Genomic DNA, 25,721 nt, shown 5'->3' on the forward strand with positions numbered 1-25,721 from the left:
GTCTTTACAAATATGTCCCCTTCATTCATCTCACAGAAAGGCGAGTCATATTATAGAAATGCGATTCATCTTTTTGCGGTTTGCATAGGCCTACACTAACGTTATTCCATAACGTTATTCCACACGTGAGAAAAGAAAACAGCCTACCTCACTCCTCAGCGGAATCTGCTCCTCATATCAGGAGATATTGCTCCTCATCAGCACTGTTCTGAGGAATCTTTTCTCCATAAGGTAGGCTATAATGTCTCACTCACGAGGAGTCGCGACGCGCTTTGTTTACAGCTGATGTGGGCGTTTCACAGCTCTGAAATAGTTCTCAGAATTTGCGTTTGAATAGCACGCGCTCTCCGGGGAGTGGTCACATTACAGTGAATTAGCTCGTAATGAGCTCGACAGGAGTCGCTCTCTTTTTATACAGATTACAGAAGCTGAGAATATTTGTTTTTTATATAAATGACTTCATTTAAAAGATGCGATCTCAAGCTTTATGCCCGTGGGTCTGTTTGCCTGTTTGACTGAATTTTCGCGGAGTTATAGATCATTTTCGAACGCGTTTCAAATGGGAGTTTACTGACAGAGAGAAGGCAGAAATCGCATCATGTTAATTTTTCTTTATTTGTCAAAAAGCAAAACACTTTATTTTTATTGTGAGTATACAGAAAAAAAATAGAAACTGAACAGGATCGATTGATGTATTACACGAAAATGAAAGATCAAAATTAACAGAGCATTTAGTGTTTATTTTCATTGCTAAAAAAAAAAAACGAGCAAAATGCGCGGGCGCGTTTGTGGTCCCCAGAGGGTTAAGTCGTTGACTAGAAGTGATTTATTTTTAAGTGAGCGGATGTTTAAAAGTGCTAACTTAACAGTCTTACTTTTTGTCCCCACAGCAATCTTAGTTTGGCGTGTAATAGGCACCAGATTAGTTGAGTTTGCTGTACGGCTATTGAAGGCCTTAGACTTTCTATCTTGTAATAGAACAGCAATAGAGAAAGATACAGGCACACTGGGTTCCCGCTTGTTCTGTAAACATTTGAGAAAGTTACTGTTATCATAGCAGGGACCCAACACATATCACTGAGAGCTGGTATCAGTTGTTTTTGGTTCACCTCGAGCAGATGGAGGAGGGTGTGGGCCCTGGCATTGTGGCAGAGGCCGAAGAGCTCTCATAGGAGGGGGAGGGCGAGCTGGGCTTTGGTGGTTGTGGGGCCTGCCGTTTTTTGGTTGATATCTGGGAGCTGTTGCTCTGGTGTTATCGGAGGCTGTAATATGCTGTTCTGGTTTCCCTGGCTGTTTTCCAGAAAGTCGTCCTTGGGTGCTGAATCTTGGAGCAGTTCTAGTATGTCCCGGTCTGTCTGTGGTGAGCTCTGTGGGCAGGGCTCAGCTGAGATTGTGTCCGTTAGCAGAGGTTGTTGTGGCTGCATGGTGTTATCATTCTCCTTGTGTGACGTGTCAACCGCATGTCCATCCAGGTGCTGAAGTGAAGTCCTGTAGTCATTCATACTGTATCCAGGTGTGTGTGTGCCATTCAAGTTGAGTGGATTGGCACACACTGCAGAAGGATGATTGAGGGAGAAGTAGATATTGTCCTTTAACACTCTTGAACCAAGGTTGTTTGGGTGATGGCCATCCTGATAAAACAGTTGCCTCTGACTCCAGAAAAGATTGAAATTGTCAATGAAGTTCACTCCTTTTATATTGCAGGTTTTTTGCAGCCATGTATTAAGCCCAAGTAACCATGAAAACCTGTTTGTTCCTCTTGCTGGGAGTGGTCCACTGATAAATGTTTGAACTTTCAGTCTTTTAAGTGTTTCAAAAAGTTCATTGAAGTCCTTCTTAAGGAGTTCTGACTGCTCTTTATGAATATCATTTTTCCCCACATGAATGATGAGTCGATTTGCAGTCTTATGTTTCATCTGAATGTTATCAAGTTCCTCCTCAAGTCTCCTTACTGACATGATGATGTCAAAAGCCCTTCTCTTTGTCCTTAGATCGGCAGAGTCTGGAATGCATTTATGATAAATAAATAAATCATTAGTATTAAACATCAACCTTCAAAGAATCTCTAAAATAGTATGGGGTTGCAGAATGACATTTGAAGCATTGTGGGTTATGTGTCATTATGTATCAGATTTGTCAGAAGCAGTCAACAGACAAGTGTACATACCACTGTGTGTGAGCTGCCATGGCCAAGCTGTCTCACCAGACAGAATGGTTTCCAGGCAAAGAGTTTCTGTGATTGGAACCATTCTGTTGTATTTCTCTACAACAGATGTCAGGATTCCCTTCTCCTCCCTGATCTTGCGGCGGATTCTGGCACGACCTTTGTTGCCATCGTCATCTTTATAGAGACGCTGGGAACATCTCTTGATACTGGCTAACAGCACCTCAATTCTGCTGGCCAAGGCATCAGCATCATCTGTAGTTGTTGCTGTTTTTGCTGCTGAGAAGAAATAGGTCTGGTTTGCACTTTACAATACCAGTAACAATTACAATTATTTGTGACTAAATGTATTACAAGTAATCATTTCCTTACCGTCAGCCCAATCCTTTACATCATTCACCCAGTCTTCCAATTGGCTCGCTGTCACTGTCAAATGGGCTTTCATGGTCTCTAGGTTTTGTAACTAGCTTTGCAGAGCTTTTGTGGTCTACAATAACAAACACAGGGTTCTCAAGTTTTATCAAAAGCTTGGAGTGAGATCACATGCGGTTGGGGGAGGAGCCCTAATGGAGCCCCGCCCCCACCTGGCCCCGCCCCCCAATTTTACCCATTGTTCATAATTAACCAGCACAAATTGAAAATATAACAATTGGTAAATCTGATTAATGACAGAGAAATTCATCACATCAAATATAGCCTACTCTTTAATGTTATATTTATAATATCAAAATTACAAATAAGTTATGCAAATTACAAAAATATAACAAATTGCTGCATATAGTTTGAACAGTGTCTAGTTGAAATGGTATAATGATTTAAAGTGTGGTGGGACATTGTGAACAAATAACATATTAGAGTATTATTAAGGTGTGTGTGTGTGTGTGTGTGTGTGTGTGTGTGTGTGTGTGTGTGTGTGTATACACAAGAGTACACACTCCAGCTTATGAAATGTGTTTTGTGTTGTAAGTGTTGGAAAAATACAAATGGCAATTAATATGTTTTGACAGGATATAAAATATTAGAGCACTCTGCTTTAATACATAGCCTTGATGTAACTAGAAAGACTATTAATACAGTATAATATATAATTTAAAATAAAATAAATAAATTTAAATTTATTTAAAATAAAATAAAGAAATACATCTTCATTCCTTCCCATACCCACTAACATTTCCCTTAGTTTCAGATAACGTAAGCTAGCCAAACTGAGCCAAAGCTTCTGGCCTGGTTGCAGAGTAGTTGTAGAGTTTTTGACTGTGCACATCAATAATAATGTATACGATGGGTTATATATTAAATGTTCTAGCCTAAAAATGTTAGACGAGCTTTCTTCCAACTTACTTTCTCCATCATTCACGACGTGTGTTCGCCGTGTTCGCGCGATGTTGTTGGTCTTCCGTGTGTTCGCGCGCCTATTAACGAACGCAATCTGGCCGAGATACGTGCTGGCGGCAGTAAACTTCACTTTGTGTGCCCGCGCCTCGTATACAACGTTATATAAAGCTTGCAGGACAACTTGGTTGGCATTGCCTTTTTCAGCGTGAGAAATACACGGTGTGGCGTGTGAGCGTGTGAACTGGTTGAATTGCGTGTGTCTCACGGCCAATGCGTGAGACTTGAGAACCCTGCAAACAGTAGTAAGAAATAAGAACCAAATGTTCAATGCACAGCTTCATTCACTGCTAACATGCAATACTGAACATCAGTGCTTGAAGTGGGGGGGGAAAGGTGCCGGTACTCTCTTCCCTTACTCTCACCGCCTTCACCCAGGGCCAGATTAACAATTTCCTGTGCCCTGGACAACCAGACTCAAGGCCCCCCGTAGTTAGGGGGGTTCGGGGGCATGCTCCCCCGAGAAAATTTGGATTTCTCTGATCTACATATGTACAATTTAGGACTTTTGAAGGCCAAAAAATTATAAGAAATAGGCTATCTTTAAAACCTTGTCATTAGATTATTTGTCAATACCTGCTCTCTCCTCATCTTCATATTTCTTTTTCTCTCAGTCTTCTTATCCTGGACTATTTCTTCCCCTCCTAAAGCTGAACTTAGTCTTTTCATTTTCGTCTGTGTCAATGACGAAAGTAAACAAAGGCTCAACAGATATTTATACGTTTTATGAATCATTTTCTTAGACAAGTTAATTCACTCAAGGCTACCAGGAAAGCTGTAGCCTAAGTCAGTATTGCCATTAGGAACCTTCTGCAAGCTTTGGAATTTGAAAACGTCTGTTTTTAAATGTTAAAAGTAATTTTAAATAATACAAATTATATATAATGTCATATTCTGTGTTAATTTTGACCACGAACCACGCGCTGTCACTTTAATTCAGCGCGTGCAGCACAGCGAAAATAGACTCGGTGTGGAAACGATCGTTGGACTGCTGTATATGCACCGCTCCTGGAACGCATTGCCGGACCGCATCCACGTGCAGTGTGAAAGCTCTAACCTGTTAATATGGGTGCGGAAAAAAAATAAGCTCCGCATACGCATTGCAAACGGAGTATGGGCGTGACACTGACGCTTTTTTTGTCAGTGGTAGAGTACCGGCTACATGCGAGAAGTAGCGGTACGCAAGAAATGTGCAGGTACGCTTTGGAGTAAAATGCAGAAGTGCCGGTACTGCGTACCGGTGAGTACCGCCCCACTTCGAGCACTGCTGAACATCTAACATCAAATTAATTCTACTGATGTCATTACCTTTTGATATCGGCGGGTCAGTGAGATAGCCAAATTGTTGAACTTTTGCTGATTCCAGCGCATGGCCATGAGAGTCAGCATGTCTGTGCGTCCTGCAAACACAGAAAATATGATGTTACCATATTCCTCCTACTTATTATGTAAGGACTAGTGTAACTAGTGCAGTATGTGGTCATCTTACCTGCTTTTGACATATGCGTTGTGGTTACTGCAATCCTAGATAGGAAGGCATTGCACTGTTCCACCTCCTCCCCCAGTGTTAAACCAGCCTCATCCTGATATGCCCCACTCCATTTCACCTGGTTAAGAATTAAAAAAACAAAAAAACAAAAAAAACAGATGTTTGCAGATGTTCAGTTTAGATAATGCGATTCTATCACATAGCAACATTTCCTTACCTTGCATTTAAAATCATGGGCTTTGGCATGAAATACGAAAGGAATGGCTTCATGTTAAGAAGGTGCTGGAGCTCTGGACAGCTTTTTGCAACTCTTTGGAGGTAGGGCCAATATTTGCAGGTCACATCCATACAAAAAAAAGTGATTTGCCTACTGGCCAGCTTTTCTTGCAGGTACAGGGGATAGGCAAAAAAAGCAGGACTCCGTGCCGACACACCGCAAGCTCTAATCCCTCCTCGTCTACCTTGCTGGCAGATCTTTGTGAGGTCTCTCTGGCTGCTGACCACTCCCCTCCACAAACACCTCTTCCACTGACCTACAATATGGAAAATGGTTGATGAAAATAAGACTCTCCTAAACAAACTCTTCAGAAAGAGGTTATTATAGTGCTGTAGTCTAATTATCATCTAGAATTTTACATGTTTGGTTGTGTTGTGAATGTGGTCCACAAATCTTTTCACGTCTTCATCCTTGGCTATGAAGACGCCTTCAAAGATGGCCTGTTCCAATTGACAATTTATGATAACTTATAATCTGAGATTTCTTGGTTCACACATTAAAGAGTTATGTTTTCCTATTAATACAAACACTGTGATACACAGTTTGGAGTAGCTAGCAGCATTCTTGAAACGGTAATGCTTGCCGTTTCCATCAACTGAACCTGCAAGCATATCTGGGGTGCATGCAGGACAGTTGAAGGGCTCTTCCTTGCATATATTGTCCACCTCAAATCGCACAGCCTCCCCCTCAAAAAAACTTTTCAGAAAACTGTCTGCTGAGATCTTGCCAGTCTATTAAAAATAAGGAAACCAACAGCTATTAATGTATAACAAATACATTAGCATCAAACAGCTTATCAACCCACAACTCAAAGATATCAACAACACTGCAGGATAGATAAATTAAATACTCACACGACCAAAGCGGACAGTTCGCTGATTCAGCATTCTTAGAAATGCTTGGCAGGACAGTCCTGGTGCCGCCATCTTCATTTCTTCAAATGAAAAAAAGACATCTGTGGCATAAACTGTGGCAAATTGAAGGGTTGCAGGCCAGTAGTCACTTCGGTTTAGGTCATCGACTCCAGCAGTCCAAGTGGATTGGCATGCCTCACAAATTAACTCGGGCATGCTTAGATCATGTCGTCCTGGAAATATCAAAAACACATCCACTGTAATATAAACCAGGATTTGGATTCTTTGTACAATTTATACATTACTTGGTATACTTCATATATTTTTTTTAAGTTTTATATCTATGTCAAATGTGTAGGGAGTCGCGTATGGATAGATATTTATTTTTAAGATGCTTCTCAAACAGGACAAAATAAAGTTCTTCAAATTCTTACCATTCATTGTGACCGCAGCAACAATCTTTCCTGGACTAATGCCTCAATGACTCTGGTGAACAACCACAGATTTTGTCAGGCATCTCCACAGGTACAAGCCAGACTGAAAAAGATCATACAGTAGCCTACACTTGAATTATGATAAATTTGTATTGACTGAGAAATATAAGATTGTAATAGATCAATGGCAATGAAGCACATTGCTGTAAAAGTACTCAAGATATGCTCAAAAAGCTGACTGACACAGAGTATCCACATACAGTACATTCAAGACAAAACAATAAGAGACAAAAAGGCATCATTTAAATAATAAAGCTTATGAGCTTAACTATTCTGAGAATGAGATATATGTTGTACACACAAACCAGAACTTACCACAATGGGAAAGAGCCTTATCCACCACGAAAGTTATTGGAGGCAATGGCTGGAAGAATCCAGCAGTCATGGCATCTCTGTTGTGGAGGACATGTCTGGTGTGCATGCTGACATCACAATCAGCACAGAGGAAGGGACGTGGTCGACAGTCACAACACCGGACAGCTGCTGGATTTCTCCCACACTGTTGGCAGATGTGTGTTGCCACATTTTCTTGTGCCGCAGCCGTGTTCACCAGACGGGGTCTCTCTGCCCTCCACCTCTCCGAAAAGAGACTGTGTCATTTGCTCCAGTTCGAGGAAGCCAGAAGAGGATCTCTTGGGGTTTCAAGAGGTGATGCCAAAAACGTTGGGTTATTTGTGTAACCCAACCGTTGGGTTACACATATTGGGTCAATATGTTGGGTTATTTTCCAAAAATATTGGGTCATTTTTAAAATCGTTGGGTAATTTCTAGAAATAACCCGACTGTTGGGTTAAATAGCCTACGGTTTCTGCAGCGACGGTTCAAATTTTAACGGTCCAGTGACAGACAGTCAACGCAGGAGCTGCTGCTGCATCCTGATTATGAAAGGTAAGTCATATCGTTTTTATATAACATTAAGTATTGTGTACTGAGACGTTGAATATAATTATTCTAAATATGAATTTTATATTTTTTAAAAACGAAGTTCCCTTTAGACCGTTTTAATGATCTCCGGGAAGTGAGATCGATTGGAAATTAATCCTAGCTATCGCCGTTAGGTCGCTAGCAGTAATAAAGTAATTAATTATAACATTATACTAGCGAAACCGTTTACTACCAGTTACCTACTACAATAAACTAAGTAGGCCTTAGTCTGAAATCACTAGCATTACGCCTGTTTTACGGATAGCAATTGTTTATTCGTGATAGCAAATGTCTTAAAGGGACTTTAAGCTGTCACAGCTGAAGCAGTGCTCCAGACTGGTAACGTACTTTTTTTGTACAGGTGCGACTACAATTGTCACTAAATGCGGAACGAAAGAGCTCTACTCATATGAACCGTAGTGCACGGACCATTTATCAGCTCGGTCCAGCGGCGCGAGCTCAGACATCGGTCACGCGACACCACAACAGCGCTGTAAGGTGCAGTGAGAAGCGTTTGAATTCGCTGAAATCTCCCGAGATGAAAGAAAGATGAAAAAGTGCAGATATTCCCAACAACATTGAAATGGGAAACATTGTGCAACAAATAAACGATTAGTTCATGATTAGTTAAAGAAAGTTGATGTTTTCCAATACACAGATTACCTTGATTTACTGTAGTAACAAGTTTTTAAGGACTAAGTTAGTTTACTTTTCTGAAAATATTAATTTTTTTCTGCTTCATTCCAACACAGAAAGGAGTAAATGAAAGTATTATGCTGCTGGATGACAATGGTTCTCAACTCTGGTCCTGGACAGTGTACAGTACACATTTTGGATGTCTTCCTTATCTGGCACCGGTCTTGGAGTCCCTCTACTAACAAGTTGGTAAGTTGAATAATGATTAGAGATACGAAATGTGCAGTGCTGGGGCTACTACAGATCCAGGTACAGATAATTACTTATGTTATTTTTTTTTATTTTTTTTTTTAGCTGTCTTCCGTAATTTCAATACAGTATTTTTTTATTTCAATATAGTCTGAGCTGTTTGATGACTGACAATGATTGAGTGGCAAAAGAAAGCAAGAAGTCCTCACAGCCAAGTCGAGGAGTTCGTGAGACACACACCACCTCAACAAACTGCAAGAACTGCTGAAGAAATCATTAGAGAATATCCCAGACTTCACAGTTTTCTTGGAATGGTGAGTTTAATATGTATGCACGTGACGTAGTAGTGGGAAGTTCGGATCATTTTACTAACTTGGATCTTTGCATCTCATTCATAAAAATTAATAAATATTTTTTTCAAGTCATTTCGTTAATTTCAGCAGAATGTATTTAAATGTTACATGTCAATAGCCAAATTCCCCAAACACATCAAATGTTGATCACATTTAGAATAAGAAAAAAAATGCAATGCAAGGAAGAGGCCAAATTATGAGAAACAGAAACGATTAATTTATTTATCTGGGTCTTCAGGCTATGCAGTCTGTTAGTTTACCCAATCTAAGCCGTTCGTTCATCCCGTGACATCCTCATAAACTGAGCTTTGCAGTCTGTAATACCGGATAGAGAATTGATTAGTTCACGTTTCGAGTCTATCGACTTCGGGTTCGAGTCATTTCTTTCAACACGTGACTACATAAGCTGAGCTATGCAATCGGTACCGGATACAGAATTGATTAGTTTATCTCTCGGGTTCGAGTCGTTTAGTTTTATGTCACGGAACTGTTGTTATTAGACTATATATATATATATATAATATATATCTTTATCAAAGTGGTTTGCCCCATCATAGATAAAGTTTAAAGCATTACCAACTCTTTAGTACCTCATCCATATGGAAAAGATCCATCATAACAGAAATTCTTAAATTATAAATTTAAAGAAATTAAAAAGCTATAATTTGAGACCAAAAATGTAGCATGTTACTGTTAAAAAATTAGTAACTCATTTATGTGTCCAGCGCTGTCATGTGACAAAAGAATGAAAGACTCAGAGAGAAGAATCAGACCCGAAGACTCGAGAGATGAACTAATCATTTCTCTTTCCGGTACTGACAGCATAGCCTCTATGGGACTGACAGGAAGAACAAAAGACTCGGACTCGAACCCGAAGACTCAAGAGATGAACTAATAATTTCTGTTTCCAGTACAGACTCAGTAGTCCCGAGTCATATTAAAGATTCGTTCAAAATAAACGAATCATTCATGACCGACCCATCACTACAGTACAGAGAAGCAAATGGAGCGCATAATTGGATGTTTTTAAATAAACATTGACAAAAAACTATAAAAGTATATAAAGTATAAAAACTTATATTGTCGGTATATAAAGCGTTCACAGGCAAATTAGTGTTTTTTTTTTTTTTTTTTTTTTTGGTGTCTAAATCAGGCTCATATAAATATCAGGAAACAGGATTCCTGGCTGCATGTCAATATCCACAGATCACTGGATCTTTGTTAAGTTGTAAGGAACACTATATCGAGTCCAACCTTTAGTTTAAACTGATAATCATTTGTTTTACTCACGTTTTCGCAGTTACCCCTATTAAATCCAGTCATGCAGCAGCTCTTCGGCGGGAAAGTGACGTCAGTGCATACCCTCTATAGGGAAGGAGTGTCTTATTTTGGAAAATTGTTTTGGCTGTGTCTAAGTGCATATGAAATTAGGTTCACACATGTGTGGTATAGTTGAAAACTGTTTTTTTCTTGTCTTTCAAAGATGATCCTGGAGAAATGGCCTGACATCCTTCCATCATCGCCATACCTCACAAATGGAAAAATGGTGTGTCCAACATATGCTGAAATGAAGCGCAGCTTAAATGACATTTGGCCTGTAAGTAAAAGCAACACTATCAAGTCAATTTTGATAAATTACACTGCTCTTCAGCTCATGTTCATCCAAAAAAAGAAAATTCTGTCATGATTAACTCACCCTCATGTCGTTCCAAACCTGTAAGACTTTCGCTCATCTTCAGAACACAAAAGAAGATCTTTTAGATGAAATCTGAGAGATTTCTGTCCCTCCATTGACAGTATACACAACTACCACTTTCAAGCCCCAGAAAGGTAGTAAAGACTTCATTAAAGTAATCCATGTTTAACCTCAATTTTATGAACTGACGCGAGTGCTTTGTGCAAAAATACATAATTGTTGCTTTCACGCTCTTGTCGTCTGCTCGCGCATTAACACAACATGTTAATGTCGAGGTGCTCTCGTGAACATGCGTTTGAGTTTAATATGTTGTAAATAAAGTGATAAATTATGGTTAAGGGATAGAATATACTCATGTCACTTCATAAAATTGAGGTTGAACCACTGGAGTAACATGTATTACCTTTATGATGTGTTTGCTACCTTTCTGGGGATTAAAAGTGATAGTTGTGTAGCTGTCAATGGAGGGACAGAAATCTGTAAGACTCATCAAAAAGATCTTTATTTGTGTTCCGAAGATGAACGAAAGTCTTACAGGTTTGGAAAGACATGAGGGCGAGTAATTATTGACCGATTTTACATTTTTGGGTGAACTAACCATTTAACAGCAGGTGTAATGACTAATTAGAGTGACCATAATTTAATTCAATACAGCTCTGCTTTGATATAACTTTTTCATAATTTAACACTGTTGATGTTGTCACAGTGCATGCACAACTGAACATTATTTATTCTTTTAAGGTTGGAGACAAGTGAGAAACAGTGAGACAAGCCCGGATCCACATGACTTGATGTGTTTCAAAAATGTTTTACATCTATGACATAAACTATTTCAAGACCTCTGCACCCATTTTGGGAGTTTTTGTAGCATGCAAATTTTAATATATCTGGAGGAGGTCCTGCCTCATTAAGAACTTTGATCATCATCATCATCATTAGGTCCAGTAGTCAACATATGTATTTGTAGTTTTATTACTCAAGGTATGTTTACACTAACACATCAATGCATTCAGTGTACAGTGAAGACCTTTTAATAAAGTTGTGATTAGGATTTATTGTTATTAATTTGTGTATTCTGTCCATATTTGTATAGGTTATTGAATTAAATGTATAGGTTATTAATGTGTAGTTCTAAATTTAGTGTTCATTTAGAATTTTTGTGTGCTGTATGCTGTACAATTGTATGTATGCTATGTGCATTTTTGTGTAGGTTTTGAATGTGTACTGTTTGTACATATTTGCATAGGTTTTGAATTTATTATGTGTGTTGTATACACTTGTGCATTTTGAATTTATGTACACAATTATGTATATTTACATTAAATGCTAGACTCCCCAATATATAGTTTGTAATTGAAAAATATATTTGTTGAAACATATGTATTGTTTATACAAATAAACAATCTGTATTTGAAAACAATTTGTATTTTATTTATTAAAATAAGGTCATAAATAAAAATAAATATTTAACTCAAATGTTGGGTTATTTTAACCCAACTGGAGTTTAACCCAATGCATTGGGTTAAAATAACCCACAGTTGGGAAGGTGCTATACCAATCCACAGTTGGGTTATTCGTTGGGTTATTTTTAACCCAACATTTTTAAGTGAGTGAGGATTCACTTAGTGAGTGCTGGAGATCTTGTAGACAACACTCTGCAAATGGTATGGAATATTTAAAAACAATAATTTCCTTCTATGTATATATATATTTTTACAATATTAAAATGTACTCCATTTGGCTGTGAAAGGATCAGTATTCTAGCAAATTTTAAAATAGAAACATTTATTTACATTCTAACCCACTGTCAGATATATATATATATATATATATATATATATATATATATATATATATATATATACACACAAGGGCTAATGGAAACACAATGAAGTACACACCAACAGTCTCTGGAATAAAGGCCACCTCACAGTTAGTGTCAGGAGCAATGAAGGGAGGATCAGTCTTTTGAATGTGATCAGCTGTAGAGGATAAAAACAACACAAATCAACATTTATAACTTGTCCCAAGGCCTGGTTGTGCAAGCTCACTGTTTAACATATAGCTAGAGAGAAATATTAGTACACTTTTATTTCCCAAACCCTAATGGGGGCAGTCATAGATGTCATATAGATGATGACAGCAAATAGGAATGCTTATATAGAAGCAGATTAAAAAGAAACAAGCTGGCTGGCCATTGACAACACACTCTGAAGAACAAACTGTTTCAAACACACCCATGCCAAGACCAATAACTTGCAAGAGATTTAGTATGATGGTAACCAGGCTAGCTCATTTGACATTATAACCATATTGACAAGATTTCCTGACAATGTCAATACAGCCCACAATTAAATATTTTTTTATGCGCTAACTTTGTAGTTTATACTGCTTTACACAAATATGTAATATTAGCTTTCATGTGTCTTTCACTTAATCCAAGACTAGTGATATCTTTCATAAATCTACTTTTTATGTAAAATCAAATGATTGGCTCTGGTTTGATTGTTTCCCTGACATCATCATGATGACATCATGATATCATGATATCAAGCTATGCATGTATTCCTTGATTTGATACATTCATAAGTGCCTAAACAATGTAGATCTTCAAAATATCATGAATGAAAAACAATACTGACCCTTATTTGACTGATTCCTGCTTTATCTTGGCCTCGCATAGACAATATTTCCAGTAATGTCTCTTTTTCTCCATTCCACCCTCGGCTCAGGTGTCTTCACTGGTGCTGCTGCCTCCTCTTCTTGCAGCTCACCAAGAAGGTCATCAAGACTTTGGAGCTCATCCTTCAGTTCTTGGTCATCAACCAGGTTATCCAAGATCATGAGTTGTTCTTGGATTTCTGAATCACTCTTGGACATTGTGATGGGCAGAAACACAAACAGACAGAAAGACTCACAACGAAGAGATGGACAGATAAAACAAATATAAATGTAAACAGAGAGAGAGAGAGAGAGAGAGAGAGAGAGCTACAGAGAGACTGATGAGTACAGATTAACAAGACGGACATGGCTCTTAAAAGTGCCTTAGTTTGTGTGTGTGTGTGTGTGTGTGTGTGTGTGTGTGTGGTGGGGGGTAAGAATAAAAATAATTTTTGAAGCTGCCAAATTTAGGGACCAAAAATAGGGACCTAAAGAAAAAAACAGAATTTAACATTTTACACCAGTATTCTCTTCATCTGTGTTGCCAGAATGGGCTATATTGTATGTGATATTCATTTTATACAGTTCAATAAACGAGAAGTTAATATTGTTAATTACATTTTAGAAAAAAATTAGACAAGAAATGTTAATTAATATAAGTTTTGCTCTATTTCGCAAAAAAAACTAAAAAAGTTCCAAACAAAGCCACAGAAGAACTTCTAAAATACATATATATATATATATATATATATATATATATATATATATATATATATATATATATATATGAATCAGTCAATAAGTAATGATATCATTACTTATTACATTAATTATACATATTAATTGTTTTATTTCATATTGAAAAGTTGTGATGAGCCACAATGTAGTAGTTATGAATTCATTTGTATTGTTAATTATAGATTTATTTGGGTGTTTATTATATAATTTTGCGTGGATTTTAAACAATTAGGCTGTAAAACTATCCAATCTGGCAACACCGTCGTTCTTCATCTGAACATTTATAATGTTGGATGGTTGTGTGCTAATGTAATACTGAAAATCGTAAAAAAAATTATTGTACCTTACGTGATTATATCAAAGAGTATAGAAGTAACAAGAGGCGAAACTCCGTTGCAGTTTTGACAACAGCCACTAGGTGGCGCTTCGGTAGCGCGGTCGCCATTTTGGACTGAACCAACGATTTTACCGTTAGCACAACTACTGTACAGCATTAACATTATGTCTGGAAATAATTGGAAACAAAGAAAAACAGTGTTCTGCCATCAACTGCAACAACTACCAGTGTACAACCAATCAACTAGCATTTCATAGATTCCCCAAAGATCCAGAGAGGTAAAGTAGAAAAGGTTTTATTAACTTTAAAGTGAGCTAACGTCAACGATAACAGGTGCTGTAACGTTAATGTAAGCTATCCCATAACCGCATGTAACAGTTTGCTAATGTTATGTATTTGGTCGAAATTGTCAAGACTCGAAATGGGCTTTTTAAATCGCATACTTTCAGAGATATATGAACACCTAACCTGGCAAATGACCGCTTTATTAATTAATTGTTATCACTAAATTAACCCTTTAACTGTCACCTTCGCATAAACATGAAAATCACTATCCAAACTTAAATGGTTGTAATTCAAGAATGCAATTTAGACCTATGGTTGGTCTTGTTTTAATTTGTCAGAGTATTGTTGAAGTGAAATAAATTATGAAAGTGAAACAGAAAAAAGTTATATAAGTTTGAGTTTATTAAAATGTACAAATTTAAAAATATAATTATTTCTATTTTATATAAAATATATATATTACAAAATATATTTTACTTTAGAACTGCAAGAAAATGAAAGCAAAAAATCTGAACAAGTTGTGTTCCACATTTTAGGTTGATATGTTGATATCTCGCTCCCTCACCCTTTCTGTCGTGTGCTCTAACGTTACACGGTTTGGAGCTGCGCGCTCTTGCTCGCTCGCTCTAGATTCCGGGTGGTTTTAGCTAATTTGCGGGCATCAGGGAGCCGCTATCAATATGCGGGAGACTCCCGGATCTTCCGGGAGACATGGGATGTCTGCTCTAGAGATATTAAAAACTAGAAACTACTTTTTAGTTCATTTAACCGCTTTTGAATTTGAACCCGGTATCGTTCAATTCTATGACAGCTGTGTTGCGTTCAGTCCAAGATGGCGGAGCTGCAGCTCTGCGCATGGGTGAGTTTGTTGCAATGGAACGTTCTATTGAGTTTCGCCTCTTGTTACTTCTATACTCTTTGATTATATGCGACAAAAATTAACTTCAATTCAATTAGCTAACTTTGCTAGCCTGCACATTTGGAGCAGCAAGCTATATTTTTATCTTCTATCATTTACTGTCATAAGAATTTGCCACCTTACACATCTAACGTTAAAGGTTCTAAACACAACTTCTTGTCCTGATTCAAGAGTTTTTGATGTGTACATTTAAGAATAGTATCCATCTCTATTTATTAACTCTTCTACTTACCGAGTGGAAAATCGCAATGGACCTTGGGATCGCCCCATCAGTGATGTCAGCGTTATTATGACCACCGCTAGCGTAGCTAGCGAAAGCGGTCATATAGGGATTGTCAAAGTTTTTTTGTTTTTTTTCGTCATCTACTGAATTTTTTCGTCAACGATACCAGGGACACCGAAACACCGGGGAACATGAAATTTGGTGGGCATGTAGCCCCACTAGACTTTTACGGAAAAATTTCGTTTGGTCCCCGGGGGCCACTCCCCCCCCCCCCGCGCTGGGCCTCCCCAAACCCAAAAAATGCAGTTTTTCCTAAATAACTACCTGAACCGTGGCACCGAGGATGAAGAAATTTTTATGGTATGTTGGTCTTAAGGGCCCACATCAACCTAGCCCATAATCGATTGTCAAAGTTTTTTTTTTTTTTTTCCCGTCATCTACTGAATTTTTTCGTCAACGATACCAGGGACACCAAAACACCGGGGAACATGAAATTTGGTGGGCATGTAGCCCATCCGGCTCCAGGGGTATAAACGAAGGCCTTCTGAGGGTAATCCGTGCGGTTTTGTCGTAAAAATATACATATTTAAAACTTTATAAACGAAAATAACTGGCTAATGTTTGTAATTACGATTAATCAAATAAATCTGTGCCGCGGTAGCCTACCTGAGAAAACAGGCTTGTTCGACTTGAACCGGCGCTGCACAGACCGATCGGTGAATGACATCAAAGTACCGCGAGAGCGAATAGAAAGTAGACGGCTCCTTATGCTTTTGAATTGCTCTCGCGGTACTTTGATGTCATAAATCGATCGGTCTGTGCAGCGCCTGTTCATGTCGAACAAGCCTAACGTTTTGGAAAAGACGGGCTATGGACCCAACCAACTCTATAGGAGGGGAGGGGAGAACTCCCTCACACGGTACAACCCATGCAGAGGCTGCGCGCTGCGGTGTCAGAATGCGGAACGTGTGTAGCCTAATGTAACTAACGTGACAAATGTGAAAAGAAAAAACGTTTAAAGAAGGGTGCACTCCCATGTCTGTTCTCCTGGAACAGTTTTTCTCTTCCGGCACCCAGGCTCAATGTCTGGCAACGTCGCCCGAGACCTCCGACCCCAGAGTTACTGCCGGCGGACATGACTGAAGAAGAGGACAGCGTTCAGCCTATGGAAGTCACCGTTGCCGACCATGATTACTGTGTCACTCCCAACACCTCCGTGGTCATTTATGAGCTGATGAGGGAAAACAAAAAACTCAGGGGGAGGGTTGAGGAGCTTGAACACCAGCTAGAGTCTATGGAGCTGCGGTCTACTTTTGGAATCCAACGCATCGCCGGATCCGACGAGGATATTCGCTTTTATACAAGGTATGTTTATTATACTGATTGCCCCTTGTGTGTGTGTGTCCACAGATCTGTTAATGTTAATTTCTGTTTATTGTTATCATTGTTTATTATAACCCAAATGTGTTAAGGTCTTGTTGTTATTCAATTTTATTTCAGATTTGCATCTTACAAATCTTTCCTGGCCTTTTGGAAACAAGTGGAGCCAGCTGCAAACACAAAATTGGTCAGAATCTCCTCAGCAAATGCTGCCTCTGCCAATGCTGCCTCAGGTATCACCCCACACCGAGCTACAAAACTGCTACTCATCAATGAATTGCTGCTATTTCTGATGCATCTTTCTGTGGGTCTGCCTCTGAGGGATCTGGCCAATCGCTTTTCGATTCACCGGACCACCGTCAGCAGGATAATAACATCATGGACTCACTTTTTGTATCATCTGCTGGGTTCCATTCGCCTGTGGATACCACCAGAGGGTATCAAAGCATACCTCCCACCAGAATTTGCTGAATTTCCTGACACACAAGTGATCCTGGACTGCACAGAGATATTTTGTCAGACCCCCTCCTCTCTCCTTCTGCAAAGCGAGGTTTATTCTTCATATAAATCTCATACTACCTTCAAAGCTATGATTGGCATCGCACCCCATGGTCCCATCACCTTTGTTTCCCCGCTGTACGCAGGCTCAATGAGTGACAGAGAAATTTTTAAATTGTCTGGGATAACCAAATGCCTCACACCAGAAATGGCCATTATGGTGGACAAAGGCTTTCTAGTGGACAACCTTGTCACTGGAAAGGTTTACCGACCTGCCTTCCTGGTAAAGGACACCCAGATGTCCAAAGAGGATGTCCAGCGCACTCAGTCCATTGCCCGCCTCAGAGTCCACGTTGAAAGATGCATCAGGAGGGTCAAGGAGAACAAACTGTTTGGAAAGGTCATACCTCTGTCCATGTCTGGGTCTATTGACCAGCTGTTTTCAGTTGCTTGCCTCTTGGTAAATTACCAGTATGGGCCCCTTGTCAAGGCATGGGCAACCCAACAGTGATACGTCTCTATTCAGACTGGCACATCTGTTTGGTCTTTTCTTTTTGTGCCTTGACACACTGTATTACAGTTTTTTTCAATTGCTTACACACAAAATAAAAAATTTGGCTCATTGTGTCAAAACTCAACACACAAGATTTCTTGACACAGCACTTGGAGATCAACATCTAACTGCCAATGCAAAATAACATTCTGCAATCAAAACGTAACACTCTAACTTGAAAAGGCCCTCTTCGGATCGATAGGAAACACACATGCACATGCAATATAAACAGTCAAAGCAAACACAACACACAGGTCAACTGTACTCAAGACACTGCCTACATTTGTAGTCTGTAAACCGTGTTTATTTCCACAACCAAAACTCAGTGTACAGGTGCAGAACTACTATAAGTATTGAACATCTGGTGTAGGTGTTTCTATTGCAGGTCCATGTCAGGGATCTCGTCGTCGATTGGGGTCGGGCCACAGCACCTCGTCCACATCACAGGCAATGTCTTCCCTTGCCAGGCAACGGGGAAAATATCTCCGTGTGTGGCGTATCCACCCATGGATCGACCCCACCTCGATGTCCCCACATGCCTCCTCCATCGCTCGCAGGAGCGGCACGCGTACATGTGGTAGGCGGTCATAGACCTTCCACCGCCATGCCGAAAAGAATTCCTCGATCGGATTTAGGAACGGGGAATAAGGGGGCAGGTGCAACACTATGAAATGGTCGTGGTTGGCAAACCAGTCCCGGACCAGAGCAGCCCGGTGGAAACTGACATTATCCCAGATGACAACAAACATGGGCTGCCCTGGTCTGTCCTGTGTGACCACAGCATGTAGTGCATCGAGAAATGCCAGTAGGTGTGCAGTGTTGTAGGGTCCTAGGGTGGCATGGTGATGGAGGACCCCTTGACCACTAATGGCGGCACACATGGTGATGTTGCCCCCGCGCTGCCCGGGGATGTTCACGATGGCCCTTTGGCCGATGATGTTCCGGCCCCGACGTCTGGTTTTTGCCAGATTGAACCCAGCTTCATCTATGTAGATGTACTCATGTTGCTGCGCTGCCGCATCGAAGGCCAGGACAGTCTGTAACAGAACATGCATATACCAAAATGTCACTATTGTGTTCCTGAATACAGCGGTACTGCCTCTACAATGTCGCACAATGACTGTGGATTGGGTTGGACACATTCGGATATCACCAAAATGTTGGCAGTGTCCCTCCAACCAATGGAAGGGGGGCGACTGCAAGGTATATATCCATGTAAACACACAACTGCCATTGTAGTGGTACTGTGGCACTCACCTGCACATAGTCATAGCGAAGGTTCTTGACTGCAACACTGTTCCTCTCAAATGGAACCTTGTAAAGTTGTTTCATGCTGACGTGGTGTTCCCGCAGGACCCGGGCGAGTGTCGTCGTACTGACACTGTGCACATTGTGGAAAATTGCCTGGTCTTCGAGGATGCGCTCACGCAATTGGCGCAGGGTGATGGTGTTGTTTGCCACCACAAGGTTGACAACGGCCAGTTCCTGGGCATGGGTGAACACTCGTTGCCTCCCTCCCACGGCAGGTCGCCTGGCAGTTCTGCAAACAATGCATGATTAGTGTCGATGGTTAGGTTCTGTTCCCCATCCCGTACTGTCATACTGTACGTGGTGAAATACTGTATAACCAGATTCAGCCAGAACGCTGATGCACAGCAAATTTGAAAACGCAAATTTAACACTCTCAGAGTTACAGTCAAATTATGTAACACTCCCCCAGGGTTTATATGTAAACCACTGTAAAAGTGTTAAATTACTGTAACACTGGAAAATCTACACTAACACTAGACAATTTGCTGTGTGGGTACTGTGCAGTCCTTTGGCGTTAATTCAGGACATACCTGTTTTCTTGTCGGTATGTCCGAATGATGCTGGCTACCGTGAAGCGGCTGAGGTTGGGCCGGACCCTCTGCCCGGCCTCCCTCATAGTCAGGCCATGGTTGATGACATGGTCCACCACAGTGGCCCTGATTTCGTCAGTGATAGTTGTGCGTCTGCCTGGTTCCCGTTCAGGTTGGTGCCATTCTCCTCTCCCTCTTCCCACGTCTCTTCCTCGTTCTCCTCTCCCTCTTCCCCCATCTCGTTCTTCTCTCCCTCTTCCCCCATCTCGTTCTCCTCTCCCTCTTCCTCCATCTCTTCCTCGTTCTCCTCTCCCTCTTCCTCCATCTCTTCCTCGTTCTCCTCTCCCTCTTCCTCCATCTCTTCCTCGTTCTCCTCTCCCTCTTCCTCCATCTCTTCCTCGTACTCCTCTCCCTCTTCCTCCATCTCTTCCTCGTTCTCCTCTCCCTCTTCCCCCGTCTCTTCCTCGTCTTCTCCTTCCCCTTGGTCCTTCGGCCTCCATATTCGCAATTGTATCACGACAGGTGCGCATACCTGAGTTCTATTTATAGTGCTACAGCTGTGACTGATTGGTGTTCAATTACCGGTTAAGTGTTTTACTGTGTGTGCGGGGGTGTTGCTATTGTCGCATGTGTTTTTATTATTGAATGGATGTGCTGTATGCAAAGTGTTTCCTCATTTTCCAACGTGTGTAACATACAACACTGTGTGTGTAGTGTTTTGCACCGTGTGTTGCACAATTGTTTGCAGTGCAATGCCTACAATGTGTTTATTCATTTGGTGCCTGTGTGTAAGACATGCATGCAAACGGTACGGTTTTGACGCTTTGATCTGGGCATTCACTTTTTGTGTTTTAGCAATTGGGAAAAACTGTAATTGTAATTTGTACTGTTTTGTAACCTGTGATATACCTTTAAAAAAAATAATCAGATGTTTACTTGATGTTTACCTTGAATTTTATTGCCTCTTATACAATGGCTGGGCAAATACATAAATTACATAAATAAATTATACATAATTAAATTACATAAATACAAAAATTACATAAATTATACATAAATTACAAAAATTACATAAGTTATACATAAATAAAAAAACAAAAAGCACAAATACATCAGTTATCATTTTTATAAATAAATAGTTGCATTTGTAAATGAGCTAAATACAACAGTAACATAAGACACCATATATAGGGTTGTACTGATAAATATATGCACAAGTATGCTACAGCCATGTATATTTTAGTTATGTTTGTACATACACAACTGTATATCACTAGATGAACATCATGGGTTTGTAGAGAACTGTTGACATTTAACTTCACAAATCATTGAAATAGAAAATAGCAGCATCTGTTTTTGAGCTGAACACATAACAATAACAAAAGCACCTTGTATAGGTTTGTAATGATAAATATGTACATAAACATAAACAAAGGCACCTTGTATAGGTTTGTAATGATAAATATGTACATAAACAAAGGCACCTTGTATAGGTTTGTAAAGATAAATATGTACATAAAGACACCTTGTATAGGTTTGTAAAGATAAATATGTACATAAACAAAGACACCTTGTATAGGTTTGTAATGATAAATATGTACATAAACAAAGACACCTTGTATAGGTTTGTAATGATAAATATGTACATAAACAAAGGCACCTTGTATAGGTTTGTAAAGATAAATATGTACATAAAGACACCTTGTATAGGTTTGTAAAGATAAATATGTACATAAAGGCACCTTGTATAGGTTTGTAAAGATAAATATGTACATAAAGACACCTTGTATAGGTTTGTAAAGATAAATATGTACATAAAGGCACCTTGTATAGGTTTGTAAAGATAAATATGTACATAAACAAAGGCACCTTGTATAGGTTTGTAAAGATAAATATGTACATAAACAAAGACACCTTGTATAGGTTTGTAATGATAAATATGTACATAAACAAAGGCACCTTGTATAGGTTTGTAAAGATAAATATGTACATAAAGGCACCTTGTATAGGTTTGTAATGATAAATATGTACATAAACAAAGACACCTTGTATAGGTTTGTAATGATAAATATGTACATAAAGGCACCTTGTATAGGTTTGTAAAGATAAATATGTACATAAACAAAGGCACCTTGTATAGGTTTGTAAAGATAAATATGTACATAAACAAAGGCACCTTGTATAGGTTTGTAATGATAAATATGTACATAAAGGCACCTTGTATAGGTTTGTAAAGATAAATATGTACATAAACAAAGGCACCTTGTATAGGTTTGTAATGATAAATATGTACATAAACAAAGGCACCTTGTATAGGTTTGTAATAACCTAATAAACATGAAACTATTTACAGACTATTTACAGTCCCTGATGACTGCAGCCACCTCTGGGTCCTTGTAGATCCTTTGAATGACCATGTCCTCCTCTGCAAAAACAACAAAGTCACACCAGTCCATACCTGTCAGCAGGAGTTGCCCTTGGACCTGCCAGTAGTAGCTGTGCTGCTTTTTCAGCTTCATTGAATCATTGTGGAGCTTCAGGTATTTGCAGTCAACATAACTCTTGACATTGGGGCATTTTACCTCCAACAGGCCAAAGGGTGGGTGGTCTGTGGGGTCAAAAACAACACCATCAGGAGAAGATCCTAACCAGGGGGCATCAGGGTGTATGACGGAGCCACAAGGCCAGTAGCTGTTGTTCTTCACTTTACAGTACTCTTGAATAGCCTGTGGCTCCAATGCCAGACCTCTTTTCACGACCGATGTTTGGGTCACACCCCTGAGCATTCTTTCAGCGAGATGTTCTGCTGATATCTGACCACGAACATGACAAACCTCCCTAAAGTGAGATGATGGTACTCTCATCTTTCTGACCCGATGCCACACCACAGACATACTCTGGTCCCTTGTTGCCACTTCTATTCCCCTTGCCATCTCCAAGTTGGTCTGTAGAGATTGCAGATGCAGTTGCTGGTGGAGACTGCAGACAAACTGGCAACAAGTGGGCTTCAATCTGTAGCCATCCAAGGGCAGAGGTGGGGGTGGAGGAGCTCCAGTGTGGAGTGATATGATGTGGCTGACTGGCACTGACTGCTGATAAGAGATCAGGCTGCCCTCCTGAACTTTGCCCAAAGCTGACTCGACCAGCGGGACATCAGCACTGATGGACATGGTAGTAATAAGGGGTGACATGTCAGGTGAAAAGCCTTCATATGCTTCTGTCACTTTCAATACATCAGGATCAGGCATATCCCCCCGGATCGCCTTGTAGAGAGTGCTCCTATGTAGAATTTTATATCACAATTTAAATTAGTATACATATCTGTGTGACATAACCACATTTGCATGATAATTTTTTTAATTACAAGACATAACCTACCTGACACCACTGGCTACTGTCCTATGTGTGGGCTTGGCAGACAACACAACCATATCACTGACCCGGCCTGGTTTTACACCCTATCAATCAATGATAAAAGTAAAAAGAAATGACATCTCAGAGGTGGTTAAATGTAACGTGTGGAAAATGTTGTATTTTATGCACAGACAAACTATACCTGGCACATGTGGCTACTGATAATAATAATGCTCTGAAAAATACCATAGTCCTTGGCTTGTGCCAGCGTTGCTCTGTCTCGGTGCAGCTAAGGACTGGGGGTACAGCAAGGAGGCGCAGCTGAGAGTAGGTCGCAGTCTGAAAAAGCAGAGCCACGGTATGGTTGCAAAGTGCTTTGCCAGCAGCACACGAGCACACCGTCTCAAACAGCTGCACTGGGGAGGAGTCTTCAAGGACAATCTAGGAAGAAAACAGAAGAAAAAGTTACTACACACACATAACAAACATTAATCCTAGCCAGTGCAGTAAAATGTGATGTGAACTATATCATACTCTCAAGTTGTGAGGTCTCTCCTTTTTCCTCAGGGACCTGTGGCACATAGCTCGCACACTGACTCTCCCTGTGCCTGACACTTTGTTTGATACTGAGTTAGGGATAACATCACATTGATTATCATTTAAGTAACACATCAAGATCTTTTAGGAATAATTACATAGTACAATCACTCAAAAGTGATATGGCAAGATTTGCTCCAACATGGTGTTAAAGTATAGCCACTTACAGCTATGCACGTGACAGGCAAAATGGCTTTTTAATGCAGAAGTGTTTTTTTTTTTTTTTTAAACATCCAAACATCCATTTCTTAACCAGACTGATAGAGATAGTATGTGTATATACACATCTATTTGATACGCTATTCCAATCAAGCAGGAAATTAGTTACGTTAAGATCTTGTGAACAGATTAACTTTCAATCAGACTAAAAAGAAGAGGTGTATGTAAAATAAAGTCACTGGGTAAAACTATCTAACTTACTATAATAATGAGAGATATGGCCTGTAACGTTAATTCCCATAGGTGATTTAGTTAGCTGAGGTAACTTAACATCAAGCTACTGCTAGCCCTATTTCTAGTCAGCGGTAACTTTAGTTTGCTAACTCTGCTGTCACCGTGAATATATGACGCAGTAAAAAAAAATGTAACGTACCTTCATAGTTGTCGATGAATTGTGAAATATACATTTTGAACCCCTTCTCTCTCTTACTCCTGGGAGCAGATGAAAAGGAGTTAATAATCCGGTGCAGATCATTGGTGGTAAACTTAGGTAGATTCTGCAGGCTTCTCGTGTAAAACAGCTCCATCTTCAGGAATGAGGCGAGCGGAAGTGGGACGGCTTACCGGAAACAAACCGGATGTCGGCAACGTTCTATATATGCAACTAGCGAATAGGTAGGCTATATTTTGTTTCAGTTCATTTATGAGACGTGCTCCAGTTCACGGAGATCATGAAAGCACGCCTGATTGTTTTATTTTATTTTACAAAATCACGTTTTCTTGTTATTGTGAGTTTAGACAAATAAAAGTAGTTGCGAATGATGTATTATTATGACCGCCGCTAGCGTAGCTAGCGAAAGCGGTCATATAGGGATTGTCAAAGTTTTTTTTTTTTTTTTTTTTGTCATCTACTGAATTTTCCGTCAACGATACCAGGGACACCGAAACACCGGGGAACATGAAATTTGGTGGGCATGTAGCCCCACTAGACTTTTAGAAAGACTTTGGTCCCCGGGGGCCACTCCCCCCCCCCCCCCCCCCGCGCTGGGCCCCCCCAAACCCAAAAAATGCAGTTTTTCCTAAATAACTACCTGAACCGTGGCACCGAGGATGAAGAAATTTTTATGGTATGTTGCTCTTAAGAGCCCACATCAACCTAGCCCATAATCACTCATTTGTGATTTGCGCCCCTTCCCATAAGAAATGAAAATGCAATATTATTCTGCTTTAATCGCCCCTATCTTCAGTTGAGATGTTCAGAACTGCACCATATTTCATGTGTATGATTAGCTTGACATCCTCTGGGGGTATGCTAAGTTTCGTAGAATTTCATCCATGGGGGGGGGGTATAAAATAAATTCATTTATGTGCACATTTAGTGACTGTACACTCATCGGCCTGTAGATGGTGGTGTTGAGCGAAGGGTTGCTGGTTTAGGATGATACTGTCACACACAGACATGCAGGAATACAAACAAACGCAAGCATGCACACACACTGACATCCACACGCACAGACACACACCCATATACACACATACAAATCCACATGCACAGACACACACACACAAACACACACGCGCACACAGACACACACATACACAAACACACACACATACACACACAGACAGACAGACATGCACATACTAC

General features: G+C 39.9%; 3 protein-coding genes and 2 long non-coding RNA genes across 5 annotated transcripts in view; 2 read left to right on the forward strand and 3 right to left on the reverse strand.

Moving 5' to 3' along the window:
• Positions 1-25,721, forward strand: part of urahb (urate (5-hydroxyiso-) hydrolase b) — a 151,104-nt gene that overhangs the window by 72,169 nt on the left and 53,214 nt on the right. The window lies entirely within an intron of this gene.
• LOC307151274 (uncharacterized protein) lies at positions 1,931-5,933 on the reverse strand (the record flags this gene model as incomplete). The annotated part of the gene is made up of 7 exons (XM_079859228.1): positions 1,931-2,002; positions 2,537-2,651; positions 4,865-4,956; positions 5,046-5,163; positions 5,480-5,578; positions 5,682-5,788; positions 5,861-5,933. The coding sequence occupies 6 exons, from the start codon at positions 5,931-5,933 to the stop codon at positions 2,628-2,630; spliced, it is 513 nt and encodes a 170-aa protein (XP_079715354.1). The 3' UTR covers positions 1,931-2,002; positions 2,537-2,627.
• Positions 6,177-7,320, reverse strand: LOC307151182. The gene is made up of 3 exons (XR_013819833.1): positions 6,986-7,320; positions 6,611-6,713; positions 6,177-6,409 (listed from the first exon to the last, which is right to left on the reverse strand). It is a non-coding gene; the product is annotated as an uncharacterized lncRNA (long non-coding RNA).
• Positions 8,352-11,442, forward strand: LOC307151185. The gene is made up of 4 exons (XR_013819836.1): positions 8,352-8,479; positions 8,630-8,793; positions 10,316-10,429; positions 11,270-11,442. It is a non-coding gene; the product is annotated as an uncharacterized lncRNA (long non-coding RNA).
• Positions 18,283-20,076, reverse strand: LOC307151164 (uncharacterized protein). Its single transcript, XM_079859036.1, has 3 exons — positions 19,964-20,076; positions 19,380-19,662; positions 18,283-19,159 (listed from the first exon to the last, which is right to left on the reverse strand). The coding sequence occupies exons 1-3, from the start codon at positions 20,047-20,049 to the stop codon at positions 18,515-18,517; spliced, it is 1,014 nt and encodes a 337-aa protein (XP_079715162.1). The 5' UTR covers positions 20,050-20,076; the 3' UTR covers positions 18,283-18,514.

This window comes from Squalius cephalus (genome assembly GCF_949319135.1).
Source record: "Squalius cephalus genome assembly, chromosome: 23".
Taxonomy (NCBI): Eukaryota; Metazoa; Chordata; class Actinopteri; order Cypriniformes; family Leuciscidae; genus Squalius; species Squalius cephalus.

Coding starts and splice junctions, on each gene's coding strand:
- LOC307151164 (XM_079859036.1), bottom strand. CDS start 20,049: ATGAGGGAGGCCGGGCAGAGGGTCCGGCCCAACCTCAGCCGCTTCACG. Junction 19,663..19,963: donor ACATACCGACAAGAAAACAG/GTATGTCCTGAA, acceptor CATTGTTTGCAG/AACTGCCAGGCGACCTGCCG. Junction 19,160..19,379: donor TTCGCTATGACTATGTGCAG/GTGAGTGCCACA, acceptor GTTCTGTTACAG/ACTGTCCTGGCCTTCGATGC.